A 20,418-nucleotide genomic window follows, 5' to 3' on the forward strand; every position below is an offset into this window, starting at 1 on the left:
AGAGAATGTAATGCCACAAGAATAACATATGCTTAGTACATACTTGTCATTCTCGTAAGAACTTCCCATGGAACAGCTCATTTGCATACACTAACTGAAAGCAGACTCTAAGTGGGGAGATGTGACTTCTCTTCTCCGGGTGTCTTTTTTTGCTAGATTAGTCCTCCACTGAGATTTCCAATGGGGGTGGTTGTAATCTGGAGAGAGGTTGGTTGATGGTCTGGTGTACCCTGTCCACAGTCTATGGAATCTTTTCCTATATTCCCACCTTGATAATTTGATGTGGTTGTGACTTGGGTGTCACATTGACAGCCCTTTTGTAGCCATCCTCTCCTTCCCTGGGAATTCATTTGTTAGTCCTTGCTTTCTAAATGTTATGTAGCATCTCGGAATTTTTCTTGCGGTCCATGCTAGGTAATGCTTTTCCATGTTCTCTTCTCACCTACGCTGGATGGAGTTTGAATGCATGTCTGGCAGTGAGTGTCAGTTCTCAATTCTGGTTCAAGCTGATACCCTAGTGTCATCATTCTTGATGACTCAGCAGGTATTACAGGCATTTAGGGAAACCTGACTCTTGGTAACTGACCAGGCACACATTCTGTTGTTTAACCTTGGACAAGTCACTTGGACTCCCTGCGCCTCTGTCTCATCCCACAGGTAACAGATCATTCTCAAATACTTATTGAGCAACTACTCTGTGCCCAGGCCTGTGTGAATGGCAGGAAAACACAGTGATTGAGGAGGTGGTGGAGGGGATAGAATGGAAGCACACCTGTGTGAGAATGCCAGCTAGGCCTTTACCATCCCAGGGCAAATCACTGCTGATGTTTCAGAATCTCAGCCCCATAGATCACGAGTGCTGGGATTGGAGCAGGAGGTAGTGCTGGGAAGACCTGGCATGTGGCTGCTTGTGGAAGGATGGGATGTATATATAAGCAGTTTTACTGGGGGGATAATAGAATGGAAGCTCAAACAGCAACATCTGTATGGGGTGTTGGTGGGGCACTGAAGACAGACAGAGCTGCCATGATGAGCAGAGAGATTAAAAAACAATTTTGAATGGGTGCATTGAAAACATTCCGAAGAATGAATTAAAATTAACTAGCACTTTCTGGATGCCTTCCAAGCACCAGGAACACCCACCTTCAGCATGTCATTTCACTGCTGTAATGCATTTGTGAGAGGGTACAGGTGTTGTACCATCTTAGCCCTGATGGGAGTAGGGCTCAAGGATGAGTATATTGTCCTTAATCAGAAACATAAAAGGGCGACAGAGCCCAGATCCCCCAGATCCAAACCCAGCCTCTCCAAATTTGAAACGCAGGCTTTTTGTACTATTGTGATGCCCTCAGGTCACTTGTGATGACCTTGGAAACATAGGTAGCTCTCAGTGATCTGGGGGACCCTGGCAGCCCCTCCACCTTCCTCACACTTTTTCAGTCAGTCATTTCTGGAAGGATTTGGGAAAACTTCATTTGCTAGTGGCCATTTTAGTCATTGGGTGAGCAAGAAGAGATGGCATACTTCCTTATTTGAGCCAATCTGCCTTCTCAAAAGTGTGATCACTATTAAAAGAGTCGTGATATGGTGTGGGCAGTCTCTGAACGAAACGCAATGCTGAAATGACTTTTGGACAAAGGTGATGGTGCAGTTAGTTCTGTCTGGGGTGGCAGGGACAAGTTTGCAGAAGCTGTCATGGAACATTTGACTTAGGCCAGCAAGGTTGATCTAAAAGGAAGAAAGGAAGAGAGGAAGGAAGGGTATTTCTGCATAGCAGACAAGTTTAAATGGAAAAGTGGATTCACAGAGGTATTTGGCAAAGATAATTTACCAGTGTGGTTTGAAGAAAAGAGTGATTTGTAGAAAAACGGAAAATTTGTATCGGAGGATGAATTTGGACAGGGTAAAGTGAGGAATATTATGAAGGGCCTCAGACGCTGTAGGAAATTTTCCATTACCCACTTTTGTCTGGAAACTAAGTGAGTGATTGTGTGAGTAATTACATAATCTGCACAAATCTGTATTTTGAAATAAACATTGTCAATATCCAAAAGATAAGAAATGTGATGATAGGATCAGGGAAACACTCTGTTTTATGCATTTTGTTTTGTTCTGTTTTGATAGTCAACAAATGGCAACTGACAGCTTCTTTTTAGATAGCTTTTTAGAAAGCAAAGAATGGTAGAGTTGATCCTACAGTGAGCTCCTGACCTGTGGGAGAGGCAGCTTTTTCACAGATATGATTATTGGTACAAAGAAATGTGGCTCAACATGCCCAGTGTTCCAAGAGATAGCATAACTCTAGATTTGATATGAGATGCCCCCATTAAACAATATTACCTTTTTTTTTTACACTGTGCAGACAAATCATTATCATGATCATCATCATCCCCTTCTGTGGACTGGACTTGGTCCCCACGGCTGCAGGTTGCTCTGCTGACCAACAGAATCCATGAGGCAGGAATTGGTCTTCTCTAGATACCCCCTGTCTCTCATCTTCCAGTCACAGCCAACACTTCTGTTTCTTCCTTCTCTTTCGTTGACGTCTAAACTTTGAGTGGCTACCACTCAGAAGGGCCAGTCACTTATGTTGGCTCTCTTTGTTAGTCTGGTGTCAAACTCCAGGCTCAAGTGATCCTGCTGCGTCAGCCTCCAGAGTATCGGAGACTCAGGTGTGCACCACTGTGCCCAGCTTATGTTAGCTGTTAAGATCTGGGAAAGGAGGGTCTGGGTGCGGTGGCTCATGCCTGTAATCCCAGCACTTTGGGAGGCTGAGGCAGGTAGATCATGAGGTCAGGAGTTCAAGACAATCCTGGCCAACATGGTGAAACCCTGTCTCTACTAAAAATACAAAAATTAGCCAGGCGTGGTGGCGGGTCCCTGTAATCCCAGCTACTTGGGAGGCTGAAGCAGAAGACTAGCGTGAATTCGGGTTGCAGAGGTTGCAGTGAGCTGAGATCATGCCATTGCACTCTAGCCTGGGACAGAGCGAGACTCTGTCTCAAAAAAAAAAAAAAAAAAGATCTGGGAAGGGAGATGCAGTATCTGACAGCCAGAGCTAAAATGCCTTTATCTAGAATAGGAAAAGAGGAGTTAATACCTAAGAAGGAAATGTCATCATGGAAGGTGGAGATAGATGGAAGAATTTTTTTTTTTTTTTTAGGTGGAGGGATGAGATTGAACTATCAAAGCCTGGCTAAGAAAAACCAAAATCCTTGATGGAAATCTCTGGCACAGGGAAAATGAGCAGAACTGGCACCAAGGAAGCATTAGGAGAGAGAAGAAGATAGTGGGGAAGCAGAAAGGAACAGCAAAGGAGCGAGTATTTGCCATTGTCTTGAAGTCTGACTTCTTGGATAAAATACATACCCTAGATTAAGGGTTAGCAAACCATGGGCTGTGAGCCCAACCTGGACCATTGCCTGTTTTTGTGTAATCTTCGAGGTAAGAATGGTGTTTGCACTTATAACTGGCTGGAAATTTTTTTTAAAAAAAGAATAATATTTTGTGACCTGTAAAAATGATAGGAATTTAGTAAATACAGTATTACAGGAACATGGCCACAATCATTCATTGGTGTATTGTCAATGGATGCTTTTTCACGCTACAACAGCAGAATTTTGAGCAGTTGCAACAGAGATTGTAAGTTCTGCAACACCTAAAATATTTATTATCTTAGTGTTTACAGAAAAACATTTACCATTCCCTGCCCGTGATGGGCAGAGCAGATGGCAATACACGGCTCTTTATTTGACTTCAGTATGTTTCAGGGATCTGCCTGTTTCTTAGCCACTACCAGAACTGCCCCACTCTCCTTTCACCTTGCTGTTTCTTCTACTATTTAAAGTTCCTGCATTACACCATGAGCTTAATACCACACAATAGATGTTGAGTAGCCCGACATTTGCCATGAACCATGTGCACTGCCACTGGGGAATGGAAAGACACACGACATAGTGTCGACCTTCTAGAGGAGGCTCCAAGAAGGAAGAATCACAGCTCAGCAATACTAGGTGCTTCCCATTTGGGAAAGCAGAACCTATGTTAAGAAAAAGAGGTTTTGTTTAGTAGTTGTTATTTATTTACAGGCTTTATGATTAGTGGAAGGTTTTGAACGAGGATGAAGTCAATACAACTTCAAAAACATAAGTACCACAATCATACAGGACAATAATATATAAATACAAAATCAGAATCAGAGAATGTATGAGTAATGGTGATCGCGACTGGAGGTGGAGGGGACAGCCCTTATTTTCACACAAGATAAGGAAGATATTTGTTACTCAAGAACAGCAAAAGGTTATTGTATCATGGCGTTCTTAAGAAGAAAACAGAAAATATCCCCGGCACAAGCTATAACTATATATCTCTGTCCTGTATGTAATATATCTCTTATTTCTATCCTACTAAACTCAGCAGATTCTTTTATATATAAGCATATATACACACAGTCACGTGTCCCTTAACGATTGGCACTGGGTATGTTCTGAGAAACTGGTCAGGCAATCTTGTACTGAATACTGTAGGTGATTGTATCTAAACATAGAAAAGGTACAGTAAAGTATAACATTATAATATAATCTGATGTGACCAGCATGATATATCCAATTTGTCATGGCCTGAAATGCCATTATATATACAGTCATTCCTCAATATGGTGGGAGATTGGTTCCAGGACCTCCCCTCAGATACCAAAATCTGCAGATGCTCAGTCCCTGATATAAAATGGCCTAGGATTTGCATATAACCTATGCACATCCTCCCGTATACATATTAAATCATCTTTAGATTACTTATGAAGCCTAATACAATGTAAATGCTGTGTAAATCATTGTTATACTCTATTGTTTCACAAATAATGACAGGAACAAACAGTCTGTACATGTTCAGTGCAGGTGCAGAGGTGTTTTTTTTTTTTCTGTTTTAGATCTAAGGTTGGTTGAATCTATGCATGTGGAACCCGAGAATATGGAGAGCTCTGTGTGTGTGTGTGTGTGTGTAGAGAGAGAGAGAGAGAAAGTTACACAAATACAATGGATCACTATCTTCTCTGCAGTTTCCAGCTACCTCCTCCTCAAGTTTGCTTATTGAAGCATTCTTGATTAAGAGTAAGTGGATATAGTTACCTCTCTTCTGTGCTCAGGAAACTAAGAGTCTAAATGTGTAAATTTCTTGCCTAAACGATGGAATTAAGTCTCCCGCCTTCTGGTCCAGTGGTCTTTCTATTTTACAACACTAAAGAGACAATTTGATCTGACACAGGCCTTACCTAAGTAAGTAAGAGCTCTCCCCTCCTGTTGATTGCTAAAGGAAAGCAGACGGGAGAGACACGTCCGTCTCACAGAGATGCTTCTGTCCTCCCCGGTAACTTCTCAGAAATGTGGTGTTGAAAGTCGTCGTCAAAAGCTAAAGTTAGAAACAGTATCGGGCTGTTGAGTAAGAGGGGTCAGTGCGCAGCTGTTATGGGAGCTTTTTGAATTGTACAACGTGGCCACTTTGATGCATGAGAATCAATTACAGAGAAACCTTGTCAAGATGGCCAAAATTCAGCCTTAAATAATTGAATTCTCTGCCAAACCCTGTCCGCTGTCGTTATCTAGAAATGTAATTATGCAGCTAAATCAAGCAACTAAAATTAGTGTAGTGTAAAAACACCTTGGCTATCTGAAAGTGGAGGAATTGACATTTGGATTTAGAAAACGCCAATAGTTGGATATGTTTGGCGGTGTTTGAAGCTCTCTCCCAGTTTCAACATAATCTATATCGAGTGTCCTGTTTAGAGTGAGAAGTGGAATGTGGCCAGTGAATGTTTCGTTTTGAAGGTGATTTTCAGTGATTCCTGGGACTTGGGCACTATTTGAGTGGATTCACTTCATCAGAACTTCATATTATTGCTTTCAAAATTGTGGAACTACACACACCCACATGTCTTCCTAATATGAAGATTAGAAGACTTACAATTTGAATGTTATCTGAGCCTTCAGTCTCAAGTCAAAGCCTTCAATCTGAAACCAAAGATGTGTCCATACCAATCATCAGGAGAACAGGGAATACATGATAAAAGTGGCTAATAGCTGCCGGTACTGCACACATCATGATATGGTTCTAGGACTTCGTTTAATGATAACACTGCCTTTTGAAGTAGGGACTATTATTATCTCAGTTTTCCAAATGAGTGAACACGGTTCAGAGAGGGTAAGTAACTTGTTCAAGATCACACAGCTAGTGATTGTACTGACACCCAAGTCAGTATAATTCCAATTATATTAATTAATATATTAATTAATTCAATTGGAATTAATTCCAATTCATGTAATCCCCTAGGAATTTATCTGCTACTATGTAACATATCCCAAATGATTGCTTGGCTATTTTCAAACACCAGAAAGATTTCAAATCTGTGCTTGAATGTATTTTTTATCCATAGTTTTGGTGCTTGTTAGCTATGCCTTGAAACTCTGAGAACAAGAAGACATCTCTTGTTAATGTATTGCATATTAATATATCACAGTTGAAAGCTCAAAATAAAGAATGTCTTTAAAAACACAAAATAAAAGGCATAGAAAATGTTATTACAGACTGAAATACAGCAGTGAAAACAGTGTTGCGGTTAGGAATCGGGCTCTGGAATGTGTTTGTAGCTTCGCACTGCCTTGTGCGAGCTATGTGACCATGAGCAAATCATTTAACTAGTATGAGCCCTGTTTCCCATTTGTTATGTGGGACTGATAATAGTACTGACTTCAGAGACTTGTTGTGAGAATGAAATTACATAACATGTGTAAATAATGTAACTCTGTCTCTCTGCATAGCACACATTGTGCAAATATAAGCTGGCTGGTAGTTTTATCTTATTATTTACAAATTGCCACTTTAAATTTGAAATCAGAGAGAGAGCGGGAGGAAAACTAGACTGAATATCTTCTTCCTTTTTTTCTATCAGTACCAAACGTTGCCCACATTAACCTGCTGGATTTGAATTTTAACTGGGAGGTGATAATCACATTAATTTACATTTCTCAGTTTATTTTTCCCTAAAAATCCCATGTAGACCCCATCCCTTGCTCTTTTGTCCAAATTCAGTGGGATGAGCTTATATCTCATAGCCTGGTTCCCTCTGTCACTTGGTCTCTTGGTCTCTCTCTCTCTCTCTCTCTCTCTCTGAGAACTAAATTAATGAAGAGTATTTGGTTAGTCATGTTAGGCAAGCTGTTCCCAAAATAGCACCTTCCATTTTGGTAGCTTCAACTTTGCAGCTGCTGTGTCTCTTCGTCGTCTGGGAAGAAAACTTTCACATTAAGAGTTGCTGATGCGGATTTTCTTTCTTTCCTCTCCCGGCGTTGATGAGTGCTTGGCTCCTGACAGAAGGGATTTGGCTCCCAGCTTTGTAGTTCGGAAGAAGTTGGGTCTATAGATTTCCCCCTAACTCTCCATTGATGTGTTGAGCTTCAGAGGGAATAATAACTCTACGTAAAGCATGTTGGCGTCTCAAGGAGTTCTCCTGCATCCCTATGGCGTGCCTATGATTGTACCGGCAGCTCCTTACCTCCCTGGACTGATTCAGGTAATTCAAGGCCTCTGCCAGCCAGCAACTTAACTCCAGAGTGCTCAGAGTAATAATTGGAATTTTTATGGTTGAGAAAGCAAACACTTTTAATACAGGAAAAAGCCCTCGCGTAGTCAGTGAGAAGACAGTAGGAAATCAAAAAGATGGATCACCCTAATCTAGCTATCGACATCTCTCATGGCTGAATAAATGGTGTAGTTGAGCTATATTTGCTTGTATTGATCTGACTGCTATTTAACATTCATGTCTTAGCTTCAGGAGGTTGACCACGGGGCAAAGGATTTGCTCTCCTTCTCAGCTTTCTGAGGGACTCAGTCTCCCAGAGCAGATCATGAGACAAAGTAACTTATCATGAGGTGACTCAGTTAAGAGCTTTAACCCAGGAAATGAAAGGAGCATGAAATATGCATTAATTCATAGGACGCCTCCACACGGATTGTCTATTTTCAGAGAAGGCTCTCCCCACCTGAATTTGAGTGGTGGCACTGAGGCAAGAAGGAACACTCTATTGATGGGTAATTTATGAAGCTCAGAGATTATTCTAGGAATCCCTTGCCAGATGTGTACATCTTAATGATGGCAAGAAAGTGGAGGGTTGATATGTGTGCTGGTTTTACTTTGAAGGCTTTTAATTCTGTGCAGAGAGGATTAATCTACCAGTAAAAAATTGGGGACCTTTTTTTTTCCCCCTCATCATAAGGTTTTCTTTGCAAGCAGGTATTGCCTTCTGGGTATATGTCTGAAGTTCTCCGTTGAAAGCTAACATCTACTAGCGATAGAACCCACAGATCATAGAAATCCAAGGTGGCTTTTTGTTGTTATAATTAGTTTTTTTAGTATAATCATCCCTTTGCAATAAATTCTGTATCTCCTTTCTACAGAAAAGGAAAACAAAATATATTTAGGTACGTCCTTTCACCTTTACTCCTGTGCCTCCCTCTGTCCCCTCCAGCCCGTCGTAGTTAAAAATTATATGATACCCTAGCTCATTAATTACAATTTCTGGGAAGGATTCTGGTCACTTTTCCCCCTACCTCTTCTGAACTTTGCTGTTACCTTTTGTTAACTGTACGAACCTGGGTGATTAGAGTCATTTGGGGGTGATTCCAAGTAACAACAAAACATTCTCTCTTTCTGGATATATGGCCGTTCCTCTGTTTGGAAGCTTTTCTCTGTAGTACGTGTTATTAACAAATGGGTCATCTGGAGAACGGTCCTTTGCAGCGTGGAACTTGTTGCCTCTTCCCTGGTATACACAGGCCGGTGTGATAAGGTTGCCATTTCTGAAGTAGGGCTCAGTGGCAACTTAGAAAGTTAACAGGACTCTTGCTGCTACTGGAAACTTGGGGTGAAGGTCGGCTGTTGGAGCTTTGTCAGACCCTCTGCCGCCCCATGTGATAAATAATTACAAGCAAATCGTGGCCTTCACTCTATGCTGATTGATGCTGAAATTGCTTTTGAAAGTTCTCATAAGTTCCTGTTATAGATTAAGTGCCGGTGTAGGAAAAATAACGGCACCCACAGAAATGGGTGAATGTAATCAGGTTTAATGGACTCGAGAGCTTGTTGGGAATTAAATAACTATCGATTTTTTGGAATGTTGCTGTCATTACGAAATGCCACTCTGGACATATTACCCCAGTGATAGATGAGAAGATGCAAGGGCCAGCTGAGAAATTGGGGAGGCCCTATTTCTTCCTCCTTTGCAGAGCATTTGAGAAACATAGCCAGTTATTTTTGGAAAGAACAAGTGATTTTACTTGTAAATCTTAGCCTGATCATACTTTGTTTTTCCAAGCGACACCTCTGGTAGCTAGTTACCCATAAGTTAGGAGAGCAGTTTAGTGAGGAGCCTCTAGACCACCTGCTGCGATATGTGTTATCTCCTTTCTTTCTCACTGCTGTGGAATGCACTGGAAAGCTAACGCACAGAGAGAAACTAGCTTTACTTATGGTTTGCTGAGACAGCCCATGTTATTTACCCTTTGGCATCAAGAAACTAAAATCACCCCAGTGCAGTAATATTTGCAAGGGGAGAAAGGGCAGTGCAAAGGGAGAAAAAACTGTATCACTCACACATGCTCAGCTCTGAGCCGATGTTTCTGTTGCCAGCTGTCCTGCATTGCTGCAGACTCCACTTGCTCACTAGTTTCTTGACCTTATGGGTTTCTTCCTCATTCAGGAGGCAAAGTATTTCCTCTAGGGAATTAAGGTTGTATCACCACCTAAATATGTCATTGGCAAGATGTTAAAATGAGCCAAAATAAACCATCTGTGCTCCATCACTTGGAGTAATTTCTCTGTGACTGGAGATGTTGAAACAGAGTCCATAGTGTCCACTTGGAAGGATTGTTGTATTACAGTTGGAGATTACTTTTCAAGGTCTTTCCAACCTCAAGAGATTTTGTGGCAGAGTGCTCCCTTTTCATAATATTTTCAAGAGTCATTTTGAAAATTCAGACTAGCATCGCCCTGTTTTAGTCACCTCAGATAAAGAAAAAAAAAAAAAAGAAACAAGTGATTTACCAGTCATTTGCTGTGCCAGACTTTAAGACGGCATCCACCTAATCCTGCAAAGGCAGTGGATGGAGGTATTTACTGATAGCTTTAGGAAAGTTACTCATACAGGATCTTTTATTCCAAGCAATAACTGATAGTTGTCATCCGCCCTACCCTTCCTCCTCTAGGAAAATCAGAATCTTTACCATATTGGATCTCCTGAACCCATTATTTTATGTCTAAACTTGTTGTGTGTAGCCAAATAGAGAGTTTTTCCCTCCAGCCATGTAGAGAATGACAGAATGACTATGGAGAATTCAGCTGAACCCGTCTGGACTGTTTCATGTGTAGAAAAAGCAGAGAGGAAAGGATAAGAGTAGTATTCTCAAGTGCATTGTACAAATATTGGCTGCTTTCCGCCTTGATAGAGATCCCGATGTTGATATCTTTGGATAAGAAGAACCAATGTACTACTTAACACTACTTATTTCTGAATTTCTAGTGATGCCTTGAATGATCAGTGAGTTGTCTGACCTGGTAACACAGGAGCCTCAGTCACTTGCCCAAGTCAGCCTTGAATCCAGAAGCTACTGAGAGGTCTTAGCCAAGCCATGGACCATGGCCAAATGACATAACCAAAACAACAGCTTTGTAACTGGTTAGGCTATTTGGTTAGTGTTTGGGTCTAATGTGTTGGCTCTGGGCTGCAAGTGTGGACCCTCACCCCTCAATCTACGTATCTACCTCACAGATAGGCCCTTGGACCACACATGGCCAAGTCACTTTCACTATTGGACAAATCGTTCTCATCTCATCCAGGTCTGACAGATGATGAGTCAGCAGATTATTTTCCTGGATGGTTGATGGTGTAAACAGAGCCATATTCACCTCATCATGCATTTGTTCCTTCAGTTATGCATTCACTGCATACTCAACCTATAACAAAAGTGACAGTCATAGCCACTGAACTGTGGGTTCACAATCTAGTGGAAGAACTAGTAGGTAAACCCCAACTATAAGACTATAATAAAGTCAGAGGGAGGAAATGATAGGTAATGACTGTTGAACACAATATTGTCATGTGCCAGGCTCTGTGCTAAACACTTAGATTTAGTATCTCAATTTATTTTTATAATAAACGTCATGCAATTGAGCAGTATTTGTCCACCTTCCTATATCTGTAAGTGTAAATTCCAAAAAGCTCTGAAAATCAATTTCTTTTGAAAGTTTGGCACCAAAGCTCATTTAGGAACAGAAACTTGACCTGAAATGATGTGTAGCTATTTATAGACTTTCTTTATCCCAGCTAATGTAAATATTCATGTATTTTGCTGTAGGAATATTTATGTGTTTGATTTTCAGGGTGTTGTCCTAGACCCCGCTGAGGGCTTTACATAATCAGCATTTCCACTGAAATAACTTTCTGAAAAAGCCCCCAAAATCTGATTTTCAAAATGCTGGTGACTCCAATGGGTCTTAGGTAAGAAATTGCAGTCATGCCTTTAATTCCCCTTTGCCTATGGAGAACCTAAAACCTACACTTAGACAAAGCTAGGTAGCCCAAGGTCACAAAGAATGTGAGTGGTATAGCTGGGATTTGGACTGGATTTGTTGAACCAGCGTCTTTTATCCACCAACCTACCCTCTAGGTTGAGGTGTTCAGGCAGGGTGGCATATGAAAACACAGGAAAGGAAGTAACCCATTGCCTCTTAGAGTCAGGAAGAGGGTGGTTTCAAAGGAAGGGAAGTGGTATTTGAGTTGGGCTGTGAAGCATTAGTAGGCATTCACAGGACAAAAAATAATAATATGACTTGTTTAGTAGAGCAGAGAAGTTGGGTGAATTCATGGAGTTGGCTTGTGATACTGAGATAGAGCCTTGGCGTCTTTTCCAACTTACTGGCACTGTAGGATGTGACGATGTTTAAACATAGATCTCAAGAGTGAAAAAACGTAGGTCAAAAGGAGCTGGGAGGAATCTCAACAATGGAACTCCTAAGCACTGCGTCTCTGTAAGCCCACAAAAGAATGGGCTTCATTTATACCGTCCATGACTCACTTAGGTGAATGTTTTTTGTGTTTGTTTTTGTTTGTTCATTTGCTTGTTTTGAGACAGAGTCTCACTCTGTCACCCAGGCTGGAGTGCAGGGGCGCAATCTCGGCTCATTGCAACCTCCATCTCCCAGGTTCAAGTGATTCTCCTGCCTCAGCCTCCCAAGTAGCTGGGATTACAGGCACGTGCCACCACACCCAGCTAATTTTTATATTTTTAGTAGAGACAGGGTTTCACCATGTTGGTCAGGCTCGTCTTGAACTCTTGACCTCATGATCTGCCCGCCTTGGCCTCCCAGAGTGCTGGGATTACAGGCATGAGCCACCATGCCCAGCCTAGGGCTGGTGAATGTTTAATTTTCTGGGTTTGTGCATCATTTACCATTCCTTTTTTTTTTTTAAAGTATTATTTTATTTTTGTAAGTTCCAGGGTACATGTGCAGGGTGTGCAGGTTTGTTACATAGGTAAAGGAGTGCCATGGTGGTTTGCTGCACCTATTAACCCATCACGTATGTATTTAGCCCAGCGTGCATTAACTGTTTTCCCTAATGCTCTCCCCACCCCTACCTAAGAATGGCAATTATCATTTACCGTTTCTATGCCATCTTTTCTCTCTGAGATGGTAAGCTCTCAGAGGGCTGAATTTTTTCCTGCCTAAACTTCCTATAGCTAGACAGTGGCAGAAAAATGCCAATGTATGCCTCTCTGACGTGGATAGCAATGGTTTAAAGAAACCCTATACTCCATGTTTTTATTTTTATTTCTTTTAGAGAAAGGGTCTCACTCTGTCACTCAGACTGGAGTGCAGTGGTGCAATAATAGCTCACTGTAGCCTCGAACTCCTGAGCTTAAGTAATCCTCAGCCTCCTGAGTAGCTGGAACTACAGACATGTACCACTATGCCCACCTTTTTTTAAAAAATTCTTTTGTAGAGATGAGGTCTCATTATGTTGGCCAGCCTGGTCTCAAACTCCTGGTCTCAGCCACACACACTGTATTTTGAAGCAGAAACCAGCGTATGTATTTTATGAGACATCTACATACCTATATGTAGTAACAATGCAAATTATAGAAACATCGGCCTTAACAATGGACAGAGAGTAACCATCCTTATAGAAAGATAAAGAAATCTATAGAGAACTTAAAAATAATTTGGATAAGTTTCTGGTTGAACTTGAAAAACAACGGCTTGTTTGGCTCTGTGGCTGGCATTTCAGGTCTTGATATTGCTGCCCTGAGATGTTATCTCCATGTTTGGAATGTCTGTTGATTGGGAAAGACATCAGCATGCACACCTGATATAAACGCTGGTGGCGTCATTTACTCTGAGGCTGCTCCATCTTAGTCACTAAGTGGACTTTTCTGTAGTGCCAAAGAGGCCATGTCAACAGCGGACTAAATTAAAGAGTCAGGGAGGTGGCAAAGAGAATTTGGAGTCAAACAGGTCCAGGTTGATATATTGGCTCTGGCATTTACTAAGCCTGTGGCCTGAGGCTTGTCAATTAACCTCACCAAGCCTCAGTTTTCTAGGCTGCAAAACAAAAGCAGGAAGGCCTAGCTTGCAAAGTCACTGTGAGTTTTCAGTGTGATTCATCATGCGTTTATTCAGCAGTTATCTGTTGAGCACCCTACTGTGTGCCAGGCTGTGAACTAGGACTAGGTGATGTGGTAGAATAGAACACAGTCTAGATCTCTTCCAACAGGAAGTTGATATTCTAACACATGGGAAAAGCTAGCATATAAAGTATGTTTATTCTGTATTATTCTGGAGAGAGAAGGAGAGAGGAAAGATATTTATGTATTATTATTATTATGTGACGGAATCTTGCTCTGTAGCCCAGGCTGGAGTGCAGTGGCATGATCCCAGCTCACTGCACCTCCACCTCCCAAGTTCAAGTGATTCTCCTGCTTCAGCCTCCTGAGTAGCTGGGACCACGGGCATGCACCACCACAACCAGCTTATTTTTGTATTTTTAGTAAAGACAGGGTTTCACCATGTTGGCCGGGCTGGTCTTGAACTCCTGACCTCAGGTGATCCGCCCACTTCAGCCTCCCAAAATGCTGGGATTACAGGCGCAAGCCACTGTGCCTGGCCAGAAAGATATTTGTTAAGAATTCTTTTGTCTGCGATGAAGAAAATTCTAAGTCCTATTGGTTAGAGGGGGAAAAAGAGCATCTAGCTCCAGCTTCAGGCACTATTGAATTCAGGAATTCTGACAAGTCAAGGGCTGTCACTCTCCACCTCTCCACAGTGGTTATCTCTAGTTGATCCTCACTCACAAGCATACCATGTCCAAGTGGTGGAAAAGATGGTTCTTGGCAACTCCAAGCTTACATCTCATCTCCTGTTAGAAATTCTCTTCCCAACTATTGCAGCAAGAATTCCAGATTGCAGTCTCATTGGCTGATCTTATAGTCCATGCCCATCTCCAAACCAATCGTCTAATCTCTGGTTGCCCACTTTAGAGCCAGAGGGCAGGGTCAGCCCCAAGGAAGCTGCATAGACTATGAGTGGAGGCCAGATCAGGGACCTGTTACCAAAATGTGTTGGTGGATAAGCAAAATCTAGGTTCTTGTTATCAACAACAATTATAGTTAAAGCTGTCACAAACATTCAAACCTGTTCTTTCTCCCCCAAAACTTTGCACACACCATCCCCTGGGGAGCAAGTGGTGGGTTTCAGATCTTAATTATCCTGATCACTTGTTGCCATTGATCATATTTCCTAGGTAGTTTTATTGCCTTCCACTTCACTTGGCTTCTCCATTCATGATCAGATTTGCCAAAGGCAGGGAAGGCTGTTTTACCTGGTATCTTCTCCGTTGCACTAATTACAGTCATGTCTTCCACTCTTGTGTATTTGGGATATTCCAACTCTTTTTACAGACCTGTAAGTCACAACCTAGGGAAGTCAAGACAGTCCAACCAGGACATCCAACAACACAATAATCAACGCAAGCTTGTGTTTCTCAGATTCATGATCCATGCAGCCACACCACTTCTCTTTACATCAGTGATGCATAAATAAATATATTAAAAAGAGCAAACAGAGCCTTCCAGTTATTAACTTTGTCATGACGTAGACCTCCCATCATTCCAAAGCACTTGAAGATGCTAGTGACTTCTCCTGTTCTGTTTTATGTAAATTCACTTTTTTAAATTAAGAGATTAAAGGGACACTGTCAATCTCTTCTGATTAATATCAGTCCTATAAAAAGGGTGTCTTGCTGCAGCAGCCATCTGTCATTTTGATCATTTTAAAGGCACGCTATATCAGCAACTATGCTTTTTATAATACGTTGGCACAGGGCAGGGAGGGTTGGAAGACCTACGGATTTCACACTCTCTGCTGCTGCTTTGGTGTTCGGCAATCTGAGCTTTTGATGGTGGAGCAGAGTCCCCTCCCTGTCTTTTAAAGGTTGTTTTGGGTAAGTGCTTTTCCTGGGTGATTTATGATGGAGATACTCACCCCTATTTATGTTTTTCCCCCGTCTAAAGATAGACCTCTCACACACACATCCCACCAGCTTGCAAGGAGCCAGCATGTTCACTTGATTCACTGCTGAGCCCTAAGAGATGCCCAGAAACATTGAACTCAATACTCTGAAGGTCTTTTCCTCTGGGCCACTGAGACCATTATCTTCAGCAATGGTCACTGTCTAGATTGAGCTTTTGAGGCTTGTAAAACTAGGAGGCAAAGGCTCCATGAAACTCATTCATTTATTAAGATAATGATTTATCAATCAGATTTCGTGACTGTTGTCTTGCAAGCTGTGGAGGTATTGGGATGATCACGTCCCAGTCTCTGTCCTCAGAGGTTGTGTAGGGGGGCCATGCCATTCGCAGTAGAGTCAGAGGTTAAGCACAACTGTTTGAAGATAGAACTCTTGACTCTCCACCCCACTGACCGACTCAATATGACGTCTTTATTGCTGTCAGTGGTCTGACACTCAAGACAGGTTTATGCACAGTCCAAAGAAGATGGCTTCCTACAGAGAGATTCTCCAAATGACAGAGTTCCTGCTACATTTCAGAGAACAATGGTCCTACCTTCCTTCCTTCCTTCCCTCCCTCCCTCCCTCCTTCCCTCCTTCCCTCCCTCCTTATTTTCTGCCTTCCTTCCTTCCTTCCTTTTTGAGGTGGGAAGATGACAGGAGCTCCTGCCCCCAGCCCCCTTCCCACCTTGCATCCAACTTAGACTAAAGTAATAGAGTTCAACACACCCACTGCTGTGGGAGAAGGTGTTGCTTGGCCATTCCTTCTCTTCTGCTCTTTAATCTGTATTGGCTCCTAGAGGAGGGGAGAATTGCAGTGAGGAGGGGGATCACTTGTGCATTCCACATTGTTCTCAGGAACTACTCTCTGAAGAGCTATTTCTTCTTATTTCCTGAGGCAGCACAGTTAAATTTGAAAAGAACAGGGTTTACAACAAGGAAACCTGAGTCTGGCCATTACTCTCTCTGTGTTACTCTTGGTAAGTTGCTTGACCTCTCTGAACCTCCACTTCCTCATCTGTAAAATGGGAGTAATACCAAGTGTACTCTACTCACAAGGCCTTTGCAGTGTAGTCATGGTGTCATTAGGGCAGCAAGACAGGATGCCTAGGGCTGGGCTTCCAACTCAGATCTTCCCACTCAGACCCATCTGAGTTGGCATCCTGGCTTCTTTGTGATGCGGGGCTTCAGCTCTCTGAGCACCCATGGTTTCAACCTGTCCGTGGGGATGATCACATCGACTGCAGAAGGGAGCCATCGATTTGACAATCAGCTCATTGTACCAACCCCACAACTGATTGCCAGCAGTGTTGTCTTGGTTTGTTCATGATTTCTGGAGTTATTGAATGTTCATTTTGATAAATCGAGATGCTCTAGGTTGGGAAAGGAGAATGTTTGCACTTCTCTGCTCCCACTCTTGGTGGAGATTCCTGTGAGCAAGGACACATGTGTTTGGCCTGGGTGGACAGTGCAGAGATACAACTGGAGAGGTGGTGAAGGAGAGGGAGAGATGCCACCGTGGAGTTTGACATCTTGGCTCATGGCTCTGGGTGGTGTGAAACCACCATCCTCTTTCCACATGGCTGGTATAAAAGCCACCATCCTCTCCCCACTCCCTAAGCCAATAGCCTGCATAGTTGGAATGACTAAGTCCCAGCCTCTGTCCTCAGAGGTTGCATTAGGGGGCCATGTCATTCTCAGTAGAGTCAGAAGTTAATTACAAGACACACATGAAGGAGAGTTGATCAGTTTCAATAATGTTGAATCCTTGCCCAAATCTTTGTCCAGAACATACTGTGACTGGAACTGGAGCTGGGTTGCAGGAGGGGGAGGGTGGGCTTTGTAGGGGGAAGAGAGGCCTGTCCCCTCCGTTCCATGCGGCCATAGCCTTCTGGGGATAGACTCTTTAGGACCACCCACACCCCTGTTCCATGCAGCTCTGGCACACCGTGGGCGCTTAATAAATGTTAAATAATAAGAATAGCTCCCATCTGTCAGTGCCCGGTGGCAAGGAGGATGTGTGAGTGCCAGCCGACACTGGGCAGCTTATGGGAAGCCTTTTTGGGGGGAAATTGTAGCTCTGAGTGGCTTCGAAGTCCTGCTGCATCCAGGTGTTCCCCCAAAGCTGCTATGGATCAGTGTCCAGGCAAGGGAGGAGCATGGGACTCCAGAACATCTGCATCAGAGTGACAGGGGGCAGGACTAGAGAGATGAGAGTCTGAACAGCAGTGGGATTTGGGAGCTGGTATTGACCAACAGTACAAGGGCTTTGTTGAGGTTTAAAAGGGCTAGAGGAGCTGCCCTCTGAGCAGACAGCAGCATAAATTCATACTTCCGTCATATTCTTGGAAGCAAATGCCAACTGGGGCTTTTCAGATTTTGTTACAATAACAACAGCAGCTGCTGTTTTTAGGCATTTACTATATATGAGGCTGTGTGTGAGGGGTTTCACCTGTCGTACCTAATTGAAGTAATATATCTTAGGGAGGAAAAAACAGGCAAACAGGAGGTGGTATGGAGTAGGGTGTGAGCTCTAGAGCAGACTGCCTGGTTCATCTGCTGCAACCATTGAGGCCTCCACCTCTGGGACCTTGGATGCCATTTGCTACCTGTGTGACCTTGGCACAGTTTTTCCCTTCTGGGCAGTAGTCACCCTCTTTGAGTGGTTGTTAAAGGAACCAAATCATGTAAAGTCCACAATATAGCACCTGGCACATAGAAAGTCCTCAATAAATGTATTTACAAGTTTATTTCCAAGCGTACAGCAATACCACCACAACCAACACCAATGCAATTAAATAATAGCCTCAATCTTGAGTGTTTTCTGTATAGGGAAGCTAATACCTTCTGTTGACTAAGAGTGTGAGCCCTCGAGCCAGACTGCCTGGGTTAGAATCTCAGCTTTACTTTTTTTTTTTTTTTTTAACTCCTAAGCCACTCTGAACTGCAGTTTTCTCTTCGGTAAAATGGCCCATATTAAAAGTGCCTAAATTCAAGCTTCGCTGTACTCTTCTGTAGGACAGGGATAATACCAAAGTCATTTCTGAGGATCAAATGAATTAATACTCCCTAAGTACTTAAAATAGTAAATCCAATGTAGTCAGGGCTAAAAAAAACTGATAGAAATAATAATTGTTACATGATTATTTTATATTTTATATTATTTGTATTATATTATGCATTATACATAAGATATAATATATTTCAATAATATATGCAATAATATATATTTTATGTAACACATAGTTATAAATATATAAATATATAACTACATAATGCCATATAGTTCCAGGATAATTATATATAATGATTAGATGACACATATCATTGTGTAATACTGTATAATAGTTACATAGTAATGATTATATATAATATAAATGATAATAATAATTATTATTTCTACTCTTGCTACTATGACAAGTTACTCCATTGGGGATTTTTTCCTAAATAATTTCTACCACTTTGAAGCATTCTGGCCAGACTTATTTTAAAAGGAAACTGAGGCTCAGCAAAGTGGAACAATTTGCCCTCATTCTTAGGACTAGGGAAGGGCAGACCAGCCAGGTATCTGGCTGCAGAGCCCGTCCTCCTGCAGACCACACAATTCTGCAAAGCTTTGGTGTCTGTCGCCTCCCCATCCTCCATGGGGAAATGGCCATGTCTCTTGCCCGTACAACCGACTCTGAGCAGAAGGCTAACGCGATATTGTGCCGCTGTCATTTCTGATCAGTTTTTCCCCCACTGTCTCTCAGCAGGCTGTCAGGAGGCCTTGTTCCCCATGGAAGCCTGGCTCCTCGTGGAGAAGATCAAACCCGGGGGTTGTGTGGTGACAAAGGCTGAGGAAGGGCACTGCAGGGACTGGGTCTCGTGGCTCTATTTACAAGACCTTTTTTTTGGTTATCAGTGTTGAAACCTGGAAATGCACTTTCTGTTTTCCGTTTAAACACAAATCAAGCAACGTTACCAACACACATTCTCTGTCAAACATGTCAGTTACTCCCGGGGCTGTGGACAGCTTGCAAGCGATGTCTTCTATTGTTACTGTGGTGGTGTGTTATTTCTCCCTCTACAGCTCTACATTTGTTCTGGCGAGCAGTGTAAACACTGAGGGGCCTGCTCTCGGGGAGGTTTTGACAGAACATGTGAAATTGACATGGACCGTCCGATGACCATCTTAATAAGGCTGTTCGGGCAGCCCTGTATTTGCCTGTAGCATTTTCCGTGAATTTGGGTGGGGGCTTAAGGATTCTAATGAGCTAGGTTTTGTTTCACACCTGGTGTTTTGGCAGACAGTTCCCACTGTGACTTAGCAGAGGGACTTGGCACGGCTTGCCAGAGGGCCTAAGATTTGTGTGGGCGCCCAGCAGATGTTGGATGTGTTCACCCATCATACAGAACGCCAGTCATCAGCCGCCGAGTCCCATCTCTGTCTACATTGTAAGGGACCAGAGCTCCCACTTGCTGCCGGTGATGGAGCCGTCTGGGGATGGATACAAAGCCTTTCATTACTGAGGATAATGCAGAGCATATGGGATTCTTATCTGTCCAAACAGTTGTGGGGTTTGGGTTAGAGACGCTGTCTGCATGTGTATTTTCTTTTTCTTTTTTTAATTTTAATTTTATGTTTTATTTTTATTTTTATTATACTTTAAGTTCTAGGGTATATGTGCACAACGTGCAGGTTTGTTACAAATGTATACATGTGCCATGTTGGTGTGCTGCACCCATTAACTCGTCATTTACATTAGGTATATCTCCTAATGCTATCCCTCCCAGCAACTCCAACCCCACAACAGGCCCCAGTGTG

At 42.5% G+C, this 20,418-nt stretch overlaps 1 protein-coding gene across 28 annotated transcripts in view; it reads left to right on the top strand.

The window, feature by feature from the left end:
* RBFOX1 (RNA binding fox-1 homolog 1) overlaps nt 1-20,418 on the top strand; it is a 2,483,553-nt gene that overhangs the window by 2,098,546 nt on the left and 364,589 nt on the right. Inside the window, exon 1 of one of the 28 annotated variants that reach the window (XM_055365230.2) lies at nt 7,190-7,564. The exons of 19 other annotated variants lie outside the window; for them this stretch is intronic. In XM_055365230.2, the coding sequence (XP_055221205.1) occupies nt 7,478-7,564 (87 nt within the window). In that variant the 5' untranslated portion in view covers nt 7,190-7,477. Of the gene's footprint in view, nt 1-7,189; nt 7,565-20,418 lie in introns of those variants that run through there. 8 more of the 28 variants (XM_055365220.2, XM_055365240.2, XM_055365221.2 and 5 more) reach the window with 8 other exon arrangements.

This window comes from Gorilla gorilla, chromosome 18, assembly GCF_029281585.2.
Source record: "Gorilla gorilla gorilla isolate KB3781 chromosome 18, NHGRI_mGorGor1-v2.1_pri, whole genome shotgun sequence".
Lineage (NCBI taxonomy): Eukaryota > Metazoa > Chordata > Mammalia > Primates > Hominidae > Gorilla > Gorilla gorilla.